Genomic DNA, 18,188 nt, shown 5'->3' on the forward strand with positions numbered 1-18,188 from the left:
GTTGTACTCAGGCTGAAGCTCCTCATGCTGTGCTCTGAGGCCACAGGATAAACTTTTGTGGAACTCTGAAGCAAACGCACTTAATTATTTATTTGATTTTCAGAAATCCAGGCTTGGAAGTAAAGCAATAAAACCAATCACTTTTCACACTAATCTAAGTATTTCACACTAATCTACATCCTCCTTTATTGTCATCAATATCTCATAAAGGAATTATTATTGAAACGTGATCCACACATTTGTTACAATGTTGTTCTAATGGAGTAGAGAGGTGGCTGTATTTTCTTTGGTAATCTATCTCCAAATTAAGGTATAAAATACATTTTTCAAACACTGAGGAAACTTGGCATTAGGATTATAGTATTTTACTCAGTAATATCTAGATATTTTCTGAATTATCTTACTATTATATTTACCCAATAAGGTATAACAGGGTTGTAGCATCATGGGTTTTCCAGCGTCTCTTCTCCTCCATAACTGAGTTCAAGTTTTTAACTAGGAAAATTGTGACTGAAGATATTTACTTTCTGAATCCATATCTACATGAATCATTGAATTTTCTTGCTGGGTTGTCAATAAGAAAAATAAGAAAAGAGTAAACTATATTAAAAAAAAAAATCTAGTCCCATACATACTTGCCATTCAAGAGCAGCATTACAAGCACATATAAATTACTTCACTGAAAATTCACCCTAAAACCTTATCTTCCCCCAATGGTCCCCCCAGACCCTTATTTCTCACAGCCTGCTCTGCATCCATTCTCAGCATCACTCTGATTTCTGTTACTATTTCCCTCATGCAATTCTACAGATTTTGTTCGAATAACAACTGTCCTGGGGGAAACAAAGACATGGTCCATCTGCCTCTGCTGGTTATCTTAAGGATCTATTTTGACAGAGAACATATTTTAAAGCTACACAGGCCATCCGAGGCTTAGACTATAGGTGTGAAAACACAATAACAACACTTATTGAACTTATGGAAAATGGCAAAAGGTGCATTTCAGTACTGAAAACACCTGGAGTTCCAAGAAAAGACACATAACATATTGATGTGACATGTTTTTTTCAGTCAAGTAAAGCCAAGACACCATGCCTACAGGTATTACTTCTATTTAGTAAAGCTAAGTAGGACATTTTGTAGACATACTATTGAAATTGCTGAAGAAAGAGGTGGTGTAGAGATAAGTCACAGAGTTAATTAGACTTATTGAAAAAAAAACAAGAAATGACTTACAGGAAGAAGACCAAAGGGGCTTGTGTGCTGTTGGATCAAAAGCTGCAAGTATCTATGTGGCAAACAGATTTATTATAAGAAAGGTCCTTCTTAACAAAGGTGCAGATAAGATGTGGAACAAACTGTAAGGGCTGAGAACTATGATATGCTTGAGATTACAGATAGATTAACTAGTACTGAAGGGAATTCACTGCTGAAGTTAGCGTAATTGATTATGAATTTGGTATCAGTGAAATGTTTCTAATCAAAATTTAGGACGGTGGAGTTTTGGCTTTCGTAAACAATAAATACACCAAGATATTGTATACATAAAGATAAATGGAAGTGGGTGCCACTAAACACAGTCTATTGGAAAGTTTCCAGTGTACTCATGTATCACAGGGAGTTTGAAAAGCCAACAAAAACAGCATCACTGACGAGGAACATTTATACGATAAGGATTATTTTGATATTCATGCATTACCAGCTAAACAAGTACAGTCTTGGCACTGTAGTAAAACCAGTAAAAATGCGGTAGAATGGGTGCATCATCATAACCACTGCACTTGTTAGAATATAGTTAAGAGGATACAAAAGAAAAACCAGGATAGAGTACACCATGACCCACACATTGCCTAAGCTAAAGCAACACAGAGACACCTGTACAATTCTAGTGTACCTACCATACTAGTATTTGGAGATGATGATTTTTGCATTTGCATTCCCTGTTTTGGATTAATAAACTTTATAACTCAAGGGTCTATACTTGAAATTTTACTATATATATCTCAATTGTGATATTTTTAAAAATCAAAGTTGCTATGACTTTTGCTCAAAATCGTAAGATTTTTTGATTACAATTTCTTCTTTTACATCAGTTCAAAACTCCATCATTAAGCATGCCACTCTGTCCTCAAGTCTTTGACATGGCTTTTCCTTGTGCATCTTCTGCTGATTTTCTTGAGCATGTCTGAATACTTATCTTTATATCTGACTCATTATTTTCTTGTGAATGCTGTTTTCAGAAGTACTTTCTGGTCATACTGAACTTTTTGGCTTCCTAAATATTTCTAGGCCTTCTAAATCTGTCCTGTACGGTGAGAATGACTCAGTCCTGGATGATAAACTCCTTTTCTCTATAGTAATATATGCTGTTTGTTTATTTCCTATTTTATCATGAGTTTGGAACACCAGCATAGCTTCTTGTATTTCATCCTTTATTTTATTCCCTACCATTACCCTTATTTCTCTTAAATTTCATGCTCTAACACAGGTTATTTGATTAAACTCTTCCTTCTTACAGTGAAGCCTAAGATGCATATGTAAAAGCACAGTTCTTAATATAAACTGATTGAAATATAACCATGCTAATACATCACAGAAAAAAGGCCAAGATGCTAAACATTTTATGTAGTTTTAAAGTGTTAACCTGTCTTGAGTAGCAAAAATTAATCCAAACGTACAGCTTCTAGAGTATAAACTTAAATTCCCTTTTTAAAGAAACACTGGGAAAAAGCATCAGTTATGATTAGTGCTTGTTACCAGAGACACAAATAAAACTTATAAAATAGGATATAAGAATAAAAATAAAGAATGGGGGTAGGTAGGGCTGCCTAGAAAATATCACATTTGAATAACTAACATGCCAAGAATCTCATTCTCCTTATCTTCAAGAGCAGGTATTCCCTTGAGATCCCCACAGCTGACAACTGGAAACACGTCTCTATTACACAACACATTGAAGACAGTCAAAAGAAATTAAGAGATTAAGAAGTTAATAGATAGAACCCATTCTGAAGTTTAAAAACACATGTCTTGAAGTCAACAGTAATAAAAGAGCCTTGCTCTGGGTTCCTTTTGAAAACAACCTTATTGCATCTGAAACAGGTTGAAAGACGAGGAAGCCAGCAGAAGTCAGTTGTGGCATTAATTGCATTTCTACCGGATATATTCTTACCATGCTAGTCCAAAAAGATAGGCTTGCTCATATTAATCTTTGTCCCTTTTAACTCCAGCTGTGTAGCTTATTACAGCCTGCCCTACCCGCTCTAAGAAATCCTTCTTCGACTTGCTAGAAAGAACAGTCAATGGGAGAGGAAGAGGTTGTCTCATGAGCGATGCCCTGCTGACATATGAATAAAACAAGGTTCATCATATGACTATCAGAAAGAGAGACAGTTACCATCTTCTTTTATTAACCTCTCTCAAAGGATAATACCACTTGATGAATTTCCCACTTCCAATCACAATCCATTTTTGGGGGTAAGAGATCAGTTTCTTCCATGTGGCCAAAAAAGTAATAGTTTGGTCAGTGTAAAATACGGGTAATAAATTTCATCTGCTAAGTGAAGAGGCGTTCATATTTGCTGCCTAGCAAAAAGAAATATATATGAAAAAAACCCTCCAAACCTAAAAGAAACTGAAGGTAGATAAATTACACACCTGCCAGTATTGATTTCTAGCTGCCAAACAGTGAGCTGAGCACTCATACAGCTGGGAATTTTACAGTGTCATCACACAGATGCCATGGATTCATCCTGACAATTCGAGAGCAACGCCTCTGCTAACAGTTCATTTCACCTCACTCATTGATGATGGTGTAATTAAGGAAAGCTTGTATCTGTCTCAAGAGCTTTCACTTGCTTTCATCTCTTCCCTAGCAGAAGAGATGACATCTAAATAAAAATCATGTCCATCAGAAGTGCTTAAGTTCAAATTAAAAGGACATTTAGGTACCAGAGGGTGCCTACCACTAAAAATTCACATATATTCACTCCTTTCAAAGCAGTCCTTCCTATGGAAGAGTTAGGGGATGATTTCCAGCCTAGATGTTGTATGACATGTTGGTACACTGAGGGTACTAATTCAAGCAACTGGTTAGGAGGAGCTAAACCCATGATATATGTAATCAATTAATCTAAACGGTACCAAGAGCTCTTTATTGTACCATTAGCAAATTTTAAATCACAAAGACTGCTACGGTTGGATCGTAGAAGATGGTAGACACAAATGGATATTAGAGTTTGTAGGTGTAGTTTTATTTGGGGAAAATGTGCCACATGAACCACACAGCAGAGCAGCATGAGCAGACAGGAGAGGTGAGTCCCTGGCTAAGCAGGTGTTATTCACTAGACAAATATTTTTAAAAAAATAACTTAGTGGTTAAAAAGGGAGTAATCAGACTTAATCTCTTTTACAGAGGCCATAAATAAGCATGGTTAAAAGTTAATTATCTTTAAGAAAAAAAAAATCAGCTACCTGGAAAATATTGGAAAATTACAAGGAATATTTATGAAAGAAGAAAACCAGATATTTCTCATCCAAATAATGAGTAGAGTATACAAAGATACGTTAAAGAATTACAGCAAAAAAAGTGAAATAGCTAAAATACATTTTCATTTGTATAAAATCTTCCAGTAGGTTGTTTTGTTTAGTTGTTGTTGTTTTTGGGGTTTTTTTGTTTGTTTTTCCAATGAGTAAAAATACATAATACAATCATTTGCCAATGAATGATGACGTATAGGAAACCAGATGACAGACCATCACAGCACAGGCGTATGTCTACATCCTAAAGCTGGATATGCATTCAAGATGACAGATTCTGCAGCTATTTAGAATCATAGAGTCATAGAATCATTTTGGCTGGAAGAGACGCTCAAGATCATCAAGTCCAACCATAACTTAACTGTGGCATTAAACCATGTCCCTAAGAACCTCATCTCCACATCTTTTAAACCCCTCCAGGGATGGTGACTCCACCACTGCCCTGGGCAGCCTGTTGCAACACCTGACAACCCTTTCTGTCCTAATCTAAATCTAAACATCCCCTGGGCACAGCTTGAAGCCATTTAAGCCATTTCCTCTCATCATATTGTTTTTACCACTCTTTTTTTTTTTTTTTTTTTCCTTTTACTTTTCAATCTTGTACTCTCCTGGGAAGGAAAAAAAGAACCATCATTACCCACAGGTTGCTACCTTTATGTAACATTTGCTTATTATGTACATTACAGAAAGATGTGTGAACAAACAAAATTATCATTCAAGCCTTCTGGTGTTGCTATGAGACACAGAAGCAGAACAATCTAAGAATAAAGGAAAGGGACAAATGAATAAAAGATGATTACTCAAATACTACTAATGGTCTCACAGGTTCTGGTGTGCTTGTTTACCTGGGTGTTTATTAGTGGGAAGGAATTTTTGAAACGAAACTATATTGCCAAAGTACCTGTGAGATAAGGATCTCCCTCCCCTTTCAACCATCCTGCATTCCTGGGTTTCACCAGAAACTTGCCAAGGACAAGTGTTGAAGGATGAGCATCCAGGTCCTTTGGTATTTACTATAGCCAAGTTCTCTATTGCTAAATTGTTTAATTTCACCCATGTTTCCATGTTAAGAGTGAAGTCTGCAGATCACAGGCAGGTTCTGCAACTATTTCCTCCTACAGCTGACTTTGCGAGCACAAGATGGATCTATATTGCCTGAAGGCAGAGGTGGATTGGCTGAAAGCAATCTTGAAAATTCAGACATTGATTATTTAACTCCTTTAATAACTTATCTTCTTCATGGACAGGTACACAAGAGGCTCGAAAAGTCACAAAGCAACAGTTATTTCTGTGCCTCACCTTTTCTACAAGGCAATTTGATTTCATTTTTACTGTTAATCTAGAAAGCAGAAGATGAAACTGGCATAGATCCCAGTGGGCTAATGTGAGTATCTAGTGGCTAATGTGAGTAAGAAAGTCAGCATAAAGAGTTCACCAATGACATAACATTAGCAGAAAGTTTTATTCTGAAAACTTTGAGTTCACTTTGCCTCAAAGACATTTACACCTCCAAGATGGGGAGATGGACAGAGTAGATCTGGTTGCAGTAGGGACTCAGAAGTAAATGCAAACAATTCAAGCTTTTCATGCTCTTGTTGAAGATAACTGGACTTGTGGTTTTTAGTTATCATCAATATACTCATGACGCTTACTAGGAATTGAGAACGTCTGCTGCCCATGCAGGAAAGAGAGGCCTGAGATGGAAATTAAAGTGAACAGATGAAACATGAGAACACGGAGGTAGCCCATGGCTTTGATTTCAAATAAAATCTCACAACTCGAAGGGCTTGAATTAAGCTCATCTATGACTTTTTAACAGTCCTTGATTAGAACAGAGAATTACCATCTTCTGAATATTATTTCTTATCTAGCTTAATGTCAACTAAAAGATAAATGCAACAACAAAGGCTATAAGAGGAAATCCATGTACATATAAATTTTTCTTGATGGAAGCTGGATACAGAACCTATGAAAGAATATTGACACTTATTTTCATTATCAGAAGAACTAGTTGTATACTCTGATAAGGTATTGATCTGCACTGAAACAAAAGAAAAAAAAATAGAAAATTTCAAGTTTGGACAGTATTTGTGCAATATGCCAGTAGGAACACTCTTTGTTCCTCGAACAAAGGTTGCAGAGAAAAATAAGCCAAATTCTTTCCTCTTAGGCTTGCTACTCTGGGTTTTGCCTATCTTAAATGAAAGCCCAACTCAGTTCATAAGCTTATACAATACTTACAAAAGCACAAACAAAATATTTTTATCTGAATGTGAGACAGAGTTGTACAGTGTAAACGGTCAGAGCTCTGTTGATCTCAGGTGTGTTGCAGATTTACACAGAAGATCTTTACTCCCTAGGAGAAAGCCTAGCTTTGTGTTTCTTAGACACCAAATGCTCTCCATGATTTCTGAGAGGTTAAATTCACTGTTGACCACCATAGTAACGCACACATTACTGAATCAAGTAGGCACTGAGCATGTCCAATTGCTTGTTTAGTGTGCTGTGCACACTGACCGTGTTTGGTTTCTTTTCCTCCTGTATTCAGTGTGCAAGCCTGTTTCCACATTTATGATGGGAAACATACAATCAGTCTGAATTAAGGAGCTACAATACAGTTCTTGGAAAATGAAGGGTAGTTTGCACTGTGCCTTATAAAGAGTTTAAATATCAGCTTTTTTTTTTTTTCTCCCTTGACATTTTAAGAGGAAAAAACCCAACCCCTAAACTCCCAAAAGTAACCCCAGTATCCTGTTCAAAGTAGCGATTACATGGTCAGGAAAAAGTTATTAAAGACTCTTATGAGTGTAATGAACAAAAAGACTATAAAACAGAAACTCTGCTGTAAGGTTTCATCTGTTACAAATTACTATCCAGCCTTGTGATTCTATTGATTTGCTTGCACTGTATCAAATTTTAATCACCATAAACCACTGCCTAACACAGTCCTTCCACTAGCCAAGTGTTCTTAGAAGGTAGCTTTGATTATTTTGTCTCCAGAAATCTTAAGTTTGTATGAGATGAAGCTGATAAACACATATAGGCCTCACAAAATTATCCATAAAAAATTAATTCATACAAAATTGGTAAGGCACTGGTTTTTGTTTTGTTTTTAGAAAGATTGTTTGTAGCTGTTTCAGCTTTGGTGCTGCATCAGTTTGTGCTAAAGAACAAACATTCCCTTCAGTCCAATTTTGTTGGAAATAAGTTTCAAGTAAGAATAAAGCAGCTGGACTTAATTCTTGTAAATGTTCACTTAAACTAAACGTTTAAGTCCTTCCATAAAATATTTTTTAAAAACTCACAACTTAAATCACACAGAATGACAGAATATCAGGGGTCGGAAGGGACCTTGAAAGCTCATCCAGTCCAATCCCCCGCCAAAACAGGAGCACCCAGATGAGGTTACATAGGAAGGCTCTCTTGGACTTTTCTCCATCTTTGTGAGGATGGAAACTCTGATCCAATTCACTAATTTAACCAAAAGGCCCTGTAACCTGAAGTTTCACAGATCTTCATTAAATGTCAAATATGTTGATGTTTCCTATAGAAAGTAAGTAGGCAGCTTGCTGTCATGACTATCATGCTATCAAGAGTTTACTGGCTGCTGAATTTCATCTCCCAGGAAAAATGGTTGGATTTAATAATTTAATTTTGCAAAAAAGAGTCCAGAGGTCTAACAGTTAAACTATGGAAGCTGAGCTAAAAGGAATAATAAAAATATAATTAATTAGCTGCCATATAACACTTTGATAGATGCATTGAATAAATCTGAGCTGATTTATCAGTCAAGTGCCTTTGTGTAGTAGGTATTAGAATTATCTGTCATTAACCTTATGCTACAAATGAAGGTGCCAGGATACAGAAGTTAAATGACTTCCCAAGGTCACATTTGAAGCTGGCAACACAACTCAGGCATTTACTGACTTTCAATCATTAGAGATAATTTTTTAAAAAAGCATTAAAGGGATTCATGAGGTAAAGATCATGACCTGGAAAGGCACCATCATTTCTCTAACTTCAGTTTCAAAAGGCAGAAAAGTTGAGAGATGACTGCTGAAATATGATTTGAAGGAAAGGAATTAGCCAGCCAAGCCTGGAGTGGTACCATTTAAATTCTGTGTTATTTGATTGTTGGTTTTTTACCCCAAATAACTGTAAGACAATTTGAGTCATTCTGGGTTATTTACACCATAGTTAAGCTGGGTCTCATTCTCGGGATGCTCTGTCTTCTTGGGATCTGGAGGGAGCCAGGAAAGGTTCTACACATAACTATACCAGATCAAGTGCCTCAGGTTTCATGAGGTGACACCTAACTCTGAGTTTCCAACATAACCCATTGACAAAACCAGTTGTCAGTGAATGTCTAGAAAAATGAGAATTCCTCTTTGCAGTTGTAATTCTCAAATGAGGCATATCACAGCAAGTCAAGTGAAAAGCAAAAGACAAAAGTTACCATAAGAGGCAGGGAAAATACATAAATAATGAAAACAGCTCTTAAGAGAAGATTGAAGTATTCTGCAATATGAACTATAAAAGAAAGTTGGGTTCCATAAGCCTCATTCTCACAGAACATACTTTAGAAAATGTATTGGCTGTGCAAAGAAAATTTTGTCATTTGTATTCATCAAATATCAAGAAATGTATTTTTTTTTTCTCTCAGAAAGGTAAAACACAGCTTTTATATAAAAAATTATAGAAACATGGGTTATTTTTCCTGACCTTTTGATGGACTTTCTATTGAGCTTGGAAAGAAATTCAGATTCTAATTTTAAAATTAATTATTACAGAGTTTTGACAGTATTGGATCTGCAGTTCCAAATTCTTGTAACATAAGTAAGTGTAACTCCACATCCTTCAGTGGAACCATGTTTGCATGTATCAGCAAGCAATTCTGGCCCTGTGCCTGAGAAAGGATCTTACATTCCACAGTCACTTGATTATGTCTCATCTTTAAACCACATTTTACTATTTGCAAAATACTTGACCCACAAAAAAACATAGAAGCCCATCTGCTAAGATACCACTGTGCATCGTTCAGTAAAAGTGCTGAAACTGTTTTAAGTTCAAAATCTAGTGAACAGGGACGTAAATCTATTCCAAATATTTATTTTCTTGTGCAGTTTTATGAAACTGAAATGTGGGTTTCAAAATTCTGCTTGCAATAGAAAATAATTTCTTCAAGATACCTTATTGCCCAAACCAGAAAGAATTTTTATAAATAAAAGTCAAAGATACAGCTAAAAGGACCCATCCTTGGAAAAGAGTAATAGTGGACCCCCAGGTTCATACCAGATGTCAGAGACATACAAGAACCAATTAAAGATCTGCTTCTAACAGTCTGGAAAAACCTAAATGGAATAAAAATATCAGGCAGTAGGGCTAAGACAACTATCGTTACTATCATCATTCTTTTGTTGGTGGACTACCTAAATATGATCACATAATGTTCAAAAACAGAAACCAAACTCTACTTTGGTCTTGAGGACAAGTCTAATGTAATGTTAGGCTTGTAAAACCAAAGCTATAACTATTAATGACTCTCTCAGTTGAAAGTGTTTTATGTCTTTTTGGTTTTGTTTTTATTTGTTTGTTTGTTTTGGTTTAGTTTGGCTGTTTTGCTTTTAATTGGGGTGGCTGCTTTTTTTAACTATAGCATTTAATAGGTATTTTTCCTCTTTTTATGTCACTACTTCTTATTTTCTTTTTAAAAAACATCTTCTTAATTATTTTTAACTTTTTAATAGTTCTATTAGACCCATAATTGCAATGTTTTGTTGCAAGTCTGTGGAGGAGGGGACTGCTATAATATTAACCACATACATTCATTGCATATGATTTATAGGGCTACAACTCTGACTGCCACTACAATATAACTGTGACTATTGTACAGGGGTTTCCTGTTTGTTTTTTCTCTCTTTATGTACCTACTGACTGTTTGCTTTTTCATTTCCACAACTCCAGTCACCAGGTGACAGTAGCAAATCTTTGCATAATACAGAGGGATCAGGACTGGAAGCTGGTGACAGTCCTGTGCTCCTATTTCGGATAATAGTAGTGAACCTTATTATACATGGCATTATACAGAATTCACACAGAGCTTTTAAAACCCGGGACCTACCAGGACCTACAAGTTAAGTTCTATAGCAAAGACCTGACTCCCAGACCTTAAGACCTTGGTTCCTTGTTTTGTACATGGGAAGAGCAAGATGCTCCAGAAGGGCATCTTACTCTCAATAAAAATACATCCCACACATATTTGTCAGGAAACTGTCTAGCTCTGGTCAATAGTAACCAAGAAACACTCCTTGCTACATCTCAAGTACCAGAGAATTAGGACAATGTCTGCTTAAAGAACAAAAACCATGCAAAACTATAATTCAATACTTATCAAATCAGTAGTTCCCTAATCATATTTTCCTTTGCTAAAGAACACATGGTACTGCTACAGAGAAAGGATGTTGCAAAGGGGCTCCATATTCTTCAAAATAATGCTAGTATAGAGAAGTCAATAACACCACATAATGATGTCAAACAAATCATTGTTATTTTTCTTCAAGAAATATAAGCATTTTTCATAGTTCTTGATCTGTTAAAGGCAAACTGACATGAACTTTATTATTATTTTATTAAAAGCCCATTCAATGAGCATCCAGGTTTCAATCATTATGTTTTATACCTCTCATGGTAGTATAGAGCTATTGCAATAAAGTCCCTAAAGATGTGAAATTATCATTTGACTTTGCACAGTAAGTCTCTTAAGAAGAGAAGATACTATATGTATATATCTGTAATATGCACCTTTCAAGAGTAAACACGGTCTTAATGCTGTGCCTTCTCTAAGTGTCCTTTTTCCTATTTTAGTTCAGCATGACAAGCTCTTCAGTTTAGAGCAGCCTCTGGCCAGTACCAGATTCAGTATTTTGAAGCACCTATTTGGATTTTTACTTAATAGAGATTAAGATCTATTCTACTGTTAATAAAGCTGAGGTGAAATTTACTTACTGTTGCCCATTACTTTCAACAAAATACTAGAAATACAATTTTAAACATTCTTGATTGCTTTAATTAACTACTGAAATACAGTGCATGCTCTTCCCTGGCAGTCATCCAGACATTTGCTGTGCAATCAGAAGGATAAAGTTGATCAAAACTCCTGAAACCTGCATTACAGAAATGCTCCCTCTGCCATTTCAGCTGTATATCATTTTCCTTGCCTCTTCGAGAGAGGCAGGATGGAAATCTAGCCATGTCAATAAGATCACTTACCTCAACTAACTTGTTGGCGTGTTCACGGAAGACCTGAGCATACTCCTTCACTTCTTTCTCATTACCGCTTTTTGCAGCTTCGATGAGAACCAGTAACGGGACATTGGTCTCCAGGAATGAATCCGATATATGATCCATTACTGCCTTCCGTAGCTGTGACAAAAGAAAGCAGACCAGTAAATAAAAGGAGAATTATCAATATACATTCTCACTGTATTTGTTGGCTACTTATATTTAAGCATTGATGTGTTGCATCTCACAGTACTGCATGGGAGGCTGGACTTTTCTCTTTCTTTCCTCCAAGTTGTATATTAAATATCAAGCACTTACTGGCCTAGGGTCTGCAAAACACTGCCGAGATTTGTGCTGGCATCCATCTAATCCTACTGGACTGAATGGATCTATATAGGATGATGGTGAATACCCATGTAATACATTGCAAATTGATGAGACCTGAAAGCTGCACACTTCTTTAAAAAACAGTTCAGCTCACTTAGAAGCCAAATATGGATTAAGGAGATTAACTTCAAGCAACCATTAACAATATTAGCCAGAATATTTCCAAGCCTTTTCTAATTCCAGCACTGAATAGTATGCTGCGCAATAATGAGTATTTAGTTTAGCACATGGCTTGGGCTTTGTATTCTCCTTCAAATACCTCCAACAAGTATAAACAGAAAACCTTTTTAAGCATTTACCAGGCAGAGTAGAAAACATATTACAATTTATTCCAAAGGAAAAAAAAAAAACAACAACTAAAAACCAACAAAACAAACAACACACCACCTTACAAGTTACTGAAAATTGAACATCTGTTATTTCTCAAAAACATCTGTTTGAAACAATAGTACTGTAGAAATGATGGCTAACTTTTCTCTAGCTTGCTAATAACTACTAATTAATGTCAAACTTCACTAAAATTTGAAAGAGAGTTAGAAAGATGACTGAAATCTTAAGTAATTCTTCCTGGAAGCTTAATTGCTCTATAGGACTATGGATCCAGAACATTTTTACCATGTTTCTCCAGCTTTTTTGTTATTAAGAAGAAGGAACTGTGGACTCAAACACAAGCTGGGAGCTATTCAGCCTGGAGGTCTGGCTGGCCATTAGTCTCCTTAAATCACATTTTTTGAGTTAGATGAAGCATTAGGAAAGGTAATTTTCTATGTTTTGCAGGCCAGAAAAGAAAGCTCTAGATAGCCAAGGTGTCATAAAAACACCCAGTCAAACTGAAAACGGGTATGTTGTTAAGCACTGTAAATACATGATCCAAGGCATGTTTGCTGTTTGACAGCAGCTATTGTCAGCTCTATTTGCATAAGGAGAAAGTTAGATTTGAGTATTTCCATTCAAGTGTTGCAGTAAAAACAAGCTAAAGCAAAATAGCATGTGTGTGTTTGCATGAGGTATTCCTTTTATTTCTGTTATAACTAAAGCAGCCAACATATTAAGAACAACAATTTTTAACTCCCCTTAAAAATTAATTCTACTCAGATTCTACCTGGAAAGTGTTATTACACTTCCAAAATGATTAAAGGCACTCAGAATAGCTTACACAGTAATACATACGAAAAAGGGGGAAATAAAAGACAAAAAAGAAGAATACATCAAAGAGACCTGCCAACAATTAGGAAGCTGGTGTGTGGTTGCTACTACCTATCACTTTGCCACCTTGTAGTCTTTCTTTTTTTCTCTCATCAATCTGCTGATATCCACTCACTGACTCAAATTTTATTCTTATATTGAAAGCTCTTTCAGACCTTCCTTTGAATCTGCACAGCATCTACAATGAGATCCTGAGCCATGAATAGTTATCGCAGGTACCATCTCAACACAAAGATGAATACAAATATTGCTTCAAATATATCAAAGCACACAGAATCACAGAATGTCAGGGATTGGAAGGGACCTTGAAAGCTCAACCAGTGCAATCACCCCGCCGGAGCAGGAACACCCAGATGAGGTTACACAGGAAGGTGTCCAGGCGGGTTGGAATGTCTGCAGAGAAGGAGACTCCACAACCTCCCTGGGCAGCCTGGGCCAGTGTGCTGTTACCCTTACTGAGAAGAAATTTCATCTCAAATTTAAGTGGAACCTCCTGTGTTCCAGTTTGAACCCCTTGTCCTTTCACTGTTTGTCACCGAGAAGAGCCTGGCTCCATCCTCCTGACACTCACCCTTTATATATTGATCACCATGAATGAGTCACCCCTCAGCCTCCTCCAAGCTCCAGAGCCCCAGCTCCCTCAGCCTTTCCTCACACGGGAGATGCTCCACTCCCTTCAGCATCTTGGTGGCTGCGCTGGACTCTCTCCAGCAGTTCCCTGTCTTGCTGGAACTGAGGGGCCACAACTGGACACAATATTCCAGGTGTGGTCTCCCCAGGGCACAGTAGAGGGGCAGGAGAACCTCTCTGACTTACTGACCACCCCCTTCTAATCCACCCCAGGTACCATTGGCCTTCCCAGCCCTCATGCTCATCCTGCTGTCCCCAGAACCCCCAAGTCCGTTTCTGCTACACTGCTCTCTAATAGGTCATTCCCCAGCTTATACTGGAACCTGGGGTTGTTCAACCCAGATGCAAGACTCTGCACTTGCCCTTGTTCTATTTCATTAAGTTTTTCCCTGCCCAACTCTCCAGCCTGTCCAGGTCTCTGGATGGCAGCACAGCTTCCAGTGTCAGCCACTCCTCCCAGCTTGGTGTCATCAGCAAACTTGCTGACAGTCACTCTATTGCCTCATCCAAATAATTGATGAATATATTGAATAAGCATTCCAAAAAAGAAAAGATACAGTAAGATGTTAAGAGCCGTAGAATAGTGCACCAGCATAGGATTCTGCATTAGATGCCTGATAGACTTCCAATTACAATTTATATCAGTCCTTCCCTATTAACTGGTGGGTTTATATATATATATATAGGAGGTTCAGATTGGATATAACGAAAAATTTCTTCACTGAAAGGGTTGCCAAACACCGGAACAGGCTGCCCAGGGAAGTGGTTGAGTCACCATCCCTGGAGGGGTTTAAAAGATGTATAGATGAGGTTCTAAGGGATGTGGTTTAGTTAATGGTTGAACTCAATGATCTTGAGAGTCTCTTCCAACCAAATGATTCCATTATTCTAAAGGGTTTGTCTCACATTTGCTTAAGCACCCTCTCTTGCTGGTCATCTTCCAACACTTGCTGAGAAGCTCCGCTCCCAGGTGAGATGCCTCACTTCAGTACCTACAGTTAAGACTTTTTGAAGTCCACTGAACCAAAACATGCCAAATGGTGGTGTTTCCAAATGAACACACCAAGGTGTTAAAAATCCCATGTGGTTTCCATTTCATTCTCAGGGAAAACCCCTAAAAAAATCCACTAGCTCAAGTTCAATGTCATTACCAATAAAACTATCCACCCACTGCACTGAAAAAAAAAAATACTTTAATTGTTAAAGGAACACCAAGAATTTTCTGTTTATATCTTTCCATAATTACACACCTGTTTCAAAGTGTTGTGTTGAATGAACAAGGAATTCAATTTTTAATCAAGGTAAATGTGTTGTTAGTATTATAGACCTGATTATAACAATACGCCCCATGGAACTGTAAGAAATGTCTCAAGATGTTTAAGTACATTGCTTGTTTTCATCAATATTAAATACCTTCAGTCTACAACCACATGCCAGAAATCCATAAGGACAGTAAGAGCATCAGCTCACCAGCAATTTGGGATTAACTATATAAATATATAGTAGAGTTATATCTGAATAAAAATGAATGAATGAAAAAATTGATATCTTGTTTCTAATGGTCACTATATGGTGCCTTGTGCAGTTCAGAATTGCAGCAACTGAAAAAACAAAAAAAATCTGAGTTCTGACTGTCACAGGTTTGATAAATATAGAATTATCAAATTCTATTTTCCTATGCTGTGTTAATCTTAGATGTCAGCAGCATATTTTTGACCCCTCATGTAAAAACACATAATTTCTTTAGAAATTGGTTATCTGAGTTTTAGGACGCCCATGCATTGAGATTGAAAGGTATAGTTAACGGTTTTTATATATGCAGGAGACCACTAATTTTTCTATCCATCATCACAGGCTATAAAGAATGACTTGACAAAATCATTTGTTAAATGTGACAGGAGTATGAACATTAGACATTCATCCAACAGCTGAAACGGATACATGACAAGGTAATATTAATTGCACAAGACAAGACATTTGAAAGTATTAGCTCAGCATTGCCAGTCTATTTGATCCAATTAGGGCTATTCATCAAGGTAAATAACAACTGGAAAACTAATCTTGTATGTTCCTCTGTGTACTGCAACAAAGTCCAGCCAAAGTGATGACTTACGCATCCAGAGATTTTACTGTTTCCTACAACCGACATCAGTTCAGGAGGGAATGGGAGAAGTCTGTGACTTAAATTTAAATGGTCATCATAAAACATGCGGCAAAAACACGTCAAGTTTTATTCTAAAACCAGCATGAGATCTTCCACTAATATATACATTAATAAATGTCTTCGTAATGCCTTAATTTACCTCACATTCTGATGTAATTATGATGACACAAATTATTACTCATAAGACAATGCTTTAGGATTCTTTCCCCACTGCATTTTTAAGTTAGAGGTGACTTCAAAGTGTGGATAGTTTTTGCTACATGAAACTGTATTTGTTAGAGGAGAAAGCACATTAAATAAAGGTCTTGATTAATTCATTTTGTCATGGAGAAAACTTTCTTAATTAACATATAGCTAAAAGAATAATAAGCTTGCCAGCCCAGCACAAAAATGCAAAAGGAAAACACCAAGACCTGCAAGTATGAATGGTGAACCACAAGGCAGATTTTATGTCTTTCCAGTTCAGTCAATTAAGTCAGTTTATGGCGCAGAGTCAGTTGCTGGTTTTGATAGCATCATGTTCTACTGTTCTAAGCACTATTTTGGGCTGTTTTATCATTGCCAGTTCACAGCTATAATTGAGCTCAAAGAGGTTAAACTGCCCCCTGAAATTATGTTTTCCATGGCTATATAACAATTTTAGAACCAAAATGTCTCAGTGCTACTTACAGTCTAGCAGAGAATTAAATGTCTAATCCTGACACTGGAAAGTAAAGTCACAGCAGGAGATTAATGACTCTAACAGATTGTTAAACTTTATAAATACTGGCAGTATAAAGCTATCTGTAACAAAAGTTTACCAAGGAATACCTTATTCACCATTTTCTATTTAATGTGCATTACAAGCTGAACCCAACTTCAGTTTCTGCAGCTGCTGAGCACTCCCAAACAGGTATTAATTTAATTGAAAGACATGAAAATAAAGACTTCCCCATTGCAGTTAATGTCTCCTCTAATATATTGTGAATTTGAGTTCTGGAAAATAAGATCATAAGATCAGAAGCTGCTGCAATGTCGTGCTAAAGAGAAAGTCTCAGTCAATTCTGCACAATACAACCCCTGAAGATGTGACCCCAAAATGGTATATTTGGGAATGTGGACTCTAAAGCCATAAATTATGTCTTGATAGATTAAACAACAAAAAGATTAACATTTAATGCATGTATCACACTTGGATACTCAGACTAAAGATTTCTGGAATATGCTATATACAAATATTTAAGATTTGAGCCTAAGATTAAAACTCAGGAAGAAATTATATTATGAAGACTCATCATAATCCTTAATGTATTTTTTTTGTGTGTGCAAGCTTTCTTCTTAAAGAGAAACTTCCTTAGTCAGGGAGAGACTGTGCATGAATTTAACAAGTAAAGGGACTTAAAACAACAAGTTTTGACCAGAATTTTGAAAGACAGTAAGACACACAAAAAGTTCCTCCTAGTTGTAGGTTAGTACAGAGAATTCCTCAAACTGGTATATGGCGTGTGTGTATATATATATATATGTATATATATATATTTATATTTAGGACAGAATGTTTACCAATTTTGTGACTTTGAAATTTTATATTGTCTTATAAAAAAATATGTATTTGGCAAGAGCAAGCCTCAGGCTTGCTAACAACATTAAGACAGTTACATAAAAGCAGAGAAAAGTATATAAGCTAAGGGGACAAAAGATGTCCACATATCCTCCAATATATGAGTATTATCAGGGCAAGAACTCTGTCTGGTTTCATGTCTGGACAGAACAATAAAATCCTAATGCTGACTGGAGTGCTGGGATAGTACCAAATACTTATTATTTCTAACAGTAAAGGACGATACAGGGCTTTGAAAAGGTAGAGAACAGTATGGAGATTACTATTGAAAAATGTAAAAACAGGAGGACTGAAATACAGTCAGTGACTGAACTGTTAGTGAAGTCAAAATAATGCAGAAGTAAAAGACAGTGATTAACTTTCATATTCTGTGTGACCTGG

The 18,188-nt window shown here is 36.5% G+C and overlaps 1 protein-coding gene across 1 annotated transcript in view; it reads right to left on the minus strand.

The window, feature by feature from the left end:
• CTNNA2 (catenin alpha 2) overlaps positions 1-18,188 on the minus strand; it is a 490,369-nt gene that overhangs the window by 90,150 nt on the left and 382,031 nt on the right. The window contains exon 9 of the mRNA XM_082051003.1: positions 11,809-11,961. Coding sequence (XP_081907129.1) covers positions 11,809-11,961 — 153 coding nt within the window. The remainder of the gene's footprint in view (positions 1-11,808; positions 11,962-18,188) is intronic.

Source organism: Streptopelia decaocto, assembly GCF_964273445.1.
Source record: "Streptopelia decaocto genome assembly, chromosome: 4".
NCBI classification, from domain to species: Eukaryota; Metazoa; Chordata; class Aves; order Columbiformes; family Columbidae; genus Streptopelia; species Streptopelia decaocto.